This window comes from Stegastes partitus, unplaced genomic scaffold, assembly GCF_000690725.1.
Source record: "Stegastes partitus isolate 25-593 unplaced genomic scaffold, Stegastes_partitus-1.0.2 Scaffold573, whole genome shotgun sequence".
Taxonomy (NCBI): Eukaryota; Metazoa; Chordata; class Actinopteri; family Pomacentridae; genus Stegastes; species Stegastes partitus.
Window position 1 is genome coordinate 337289 of NW_007578304.1, and position 2549 is coordinate 339837.

The 2549-nt window shown below is 49.4% G+C and overlaps 1 protein-coding gene across 3 annotated transcripts in view; it reads left to right on the top strand.

Annotated features, from left to right (window-relative positions):
• LOC103362414 (SH3 domain-containing protein 19-like) overlaps positions 1 to 1294 on the top strand; it is a 26878-nt gene extending 25584 nt beyond the window's left edge. For all 3 annotated transcript variants that reach the window (XM_008288762.1, XM_008288764.1, XM_008288763.1), the window contains exon 18: positions 123 to 1294. In XM_008288762.1, coding sequence (XP_008286984.1) covers positions 123 to 230 — 108 coding nt within the window. In that variant the 3' untranslated portion in view covers positions 231 to 1294. The remainder of the gene's footprint in view (positions 1 to 122) is intronic.
• The last annotated feature ends 1255 nt before the right edge of the window (positions 1295 to 2549 follow it).

A 2549-nucleotide genomic window follows, 5' to 3' on the forward strand; every position in this document is an offset into this window, starting at 1 on the left:
TCCTGTAGATGTTCCTGTAGATGTTCCTGTAGATGTTCCTGTAGATGTTCCTGTAGATGTCCCTGTAGATGTTCCTGCTGCTTCCTGTTTCGGTCGTTCTCTGACTCTGTTGTCTTCTGCAGGTGGGGGATGTGATCGCTCAGGTGGAGTCTGTGGACGATCGGTGGATTTTAGGAGTCGTAGGAGGGAAACGAGGCATTGTGCCCAAAAACTACATTTCATTTCTTTGAGGAGGAAACTGAAACCTTCTGTGTGTCTGCGGGAGTTTTAGAGACCTCCAGAGAAGACGTGGACACCAGTCTGGTCCAGAGTTCAGACTTGACTTTCAGGTAGAGGTTCTGGCTGAAACTTGGATGGATGGTTGTGTTTCCTTCTGCTGACCGCTGGCTTCATTCGTCTGGACTCTCCTCGACTGTTTCAGCTCTGCAGGAGTGAAAACGATGGACGTGTGCTTCAAAGAGCCTCCTTCTGTTCCCCTCAGCTCTCTGTCCGTCTAACAGAACCTCCTGACGTGTTCCTGAACACTGAAGCAGGTCCACTCGCTTTAACCTCCTTTGTTCTGTTTCCTAAAAACCGTTAGTTCTGGTCTCTGAGTGACATGAAGCTGTTGGATCTGCAGTGGAAACTCTGAGGCTGAAGCTGGTCTGAAGTGGTTCTAACATGTCCATCAGTGATGTCTCTTCACCAGGAGGAGCAGCGTGGTGGTCCTGGTCTGAACTTGGTCAAGATTAACTCGACGGATGTTTTGTTGCGTAACACTGACGGGTCCTTCAGCTGATGGACTCGGTGAGAGAAGGTTTGTTTCTCCATGTCTTCGTCCACCAGACAAACTGACTAACGTTGTCCAGAACCTCTCCAGCCTTCTCCAGACTTCCTTCAGTATTGTCCAGAATCACTCAACTTGTCCACCGTGACCCAGAACATTTCGTAAACTGTCCAGAACGACACTTTGGAGACGGTCGGTGTTTTCTCGGCGTCCACGTTGACTTTCTCTGAATTTTTGCACTTTACAGCATCACGGTCGGATGTTTCAGTCCGGTCCTGGTTCTGAGCTTCAGCGGAGAGAGGACCTGATTCTTTAACCTGTTGGACTGGTTCCGTACCAGTGGATGGACTGGTTCTGTACTGGTTCCGTACCAGTGGATAGACTGGTTCTGTACTGGTTCCGTACCAGTGGATGGGCGGGTTCTGTACTGGTTCTGTACCAGTGGATGGGCTTGTTGTCTGTGACCCATATTTCCGTGTGTAACCAAACATTCCCACTTTTTAATCCAAATAAAACTTTGACACTTTCTCACAGTTTGGACTTTATTTCTGCAGCAGCTGAACAGAACCACAAGATCCTGATTGATGTGAGCTGATCTGGGATCAGGCGGTCCTGACGGTCTCTGGATACAGTCGGCACCATCCAGTGAAGCCTCATTTAGTTAAACTCACTGTAGTTGTTCTGCAGGTTGTTCCTGTTCAGTTGCTGATAACATCTCAGAGAACGTCTGGATGGAGACGCTGACGGACCTCAAACGTGAACTGATGTGTTCTGTTGCAGCCTCTGAGCCTAAACTCCACTGTTCAGCCGCATTCAAATCACTGTGAATACAACAACAACAAAAGTCACAGTTTGATGTTTTCTGCGTGGAGTCTCCATGTTCTCCCCGTGCAGCGTGGGTTCTCTCCGGGTTCTCTGGCTTCCTCCCACAATCCAGAAACATCCCATCCATCATCTCTACACCTTAATCCTCACTAGGGTCATGGGGGGCGGAGCCTATCCCAGCTGACTCAGGGTGAAGGCAGGTTCACCTGGACAGGTAACCAGTCTATCACAGGGCTACACTTAGAGACAGACAACCAAGCACACTCACATTCACACCTACGGACAATTTACAATCACCAATTAACCTCAGCATGTTTCTGGACTGTGGGAGGAAGCCGGAGAACCCGGAGAGAACCCACGCTGCACGGGGAGAACATGGAGACTCCACGCAGGAAGATCCCGGGTGTCCTCACCGGGACGCCAACCGGCGACCTTCTAGCTGTGAGGCCACGATGCTAACCACTGAACCACCTGCAGCCCGTCCAGAAACATGCTGAGGTTAATTGGTGATTGTAAATTGTCCGTAGGTGTGAATGTGAGTGTGCTTGGTTGTCTGTCTCTAAGTGTAGCCCTGTGATAGACTGGTTACCTGTCCAGGTGAACCTGCCTTCACCCTGAGTCAGCTGGGATAGACTCCGCCCCCCATGACCCTGGTGAGGATTAAGGTGGAGAGATGATGGATGGTTTTTGAATGTGTTTTTAGTGTTTTGTTTCTGGAAACCTTACTGTGAGATTTCTAGGTGGGTTTATTTGTTTGTTTGTTTGTGTCGTACCAGCTGATGTTGTTGAGACGTGAACCTGTGGCAGCCTCCAGATGCTGTGTGAGGGACTGGATGTGGTTTCGTCAGTCTGTAGCTCACAAAGTGAAAGTTTTAGTTGTTGACCCGATGGCGTGTTGGTTCTGCTGTAAACATCAGAGTCAGTGTTCTGGATCAGACACATGTAAAATGTCCAGATG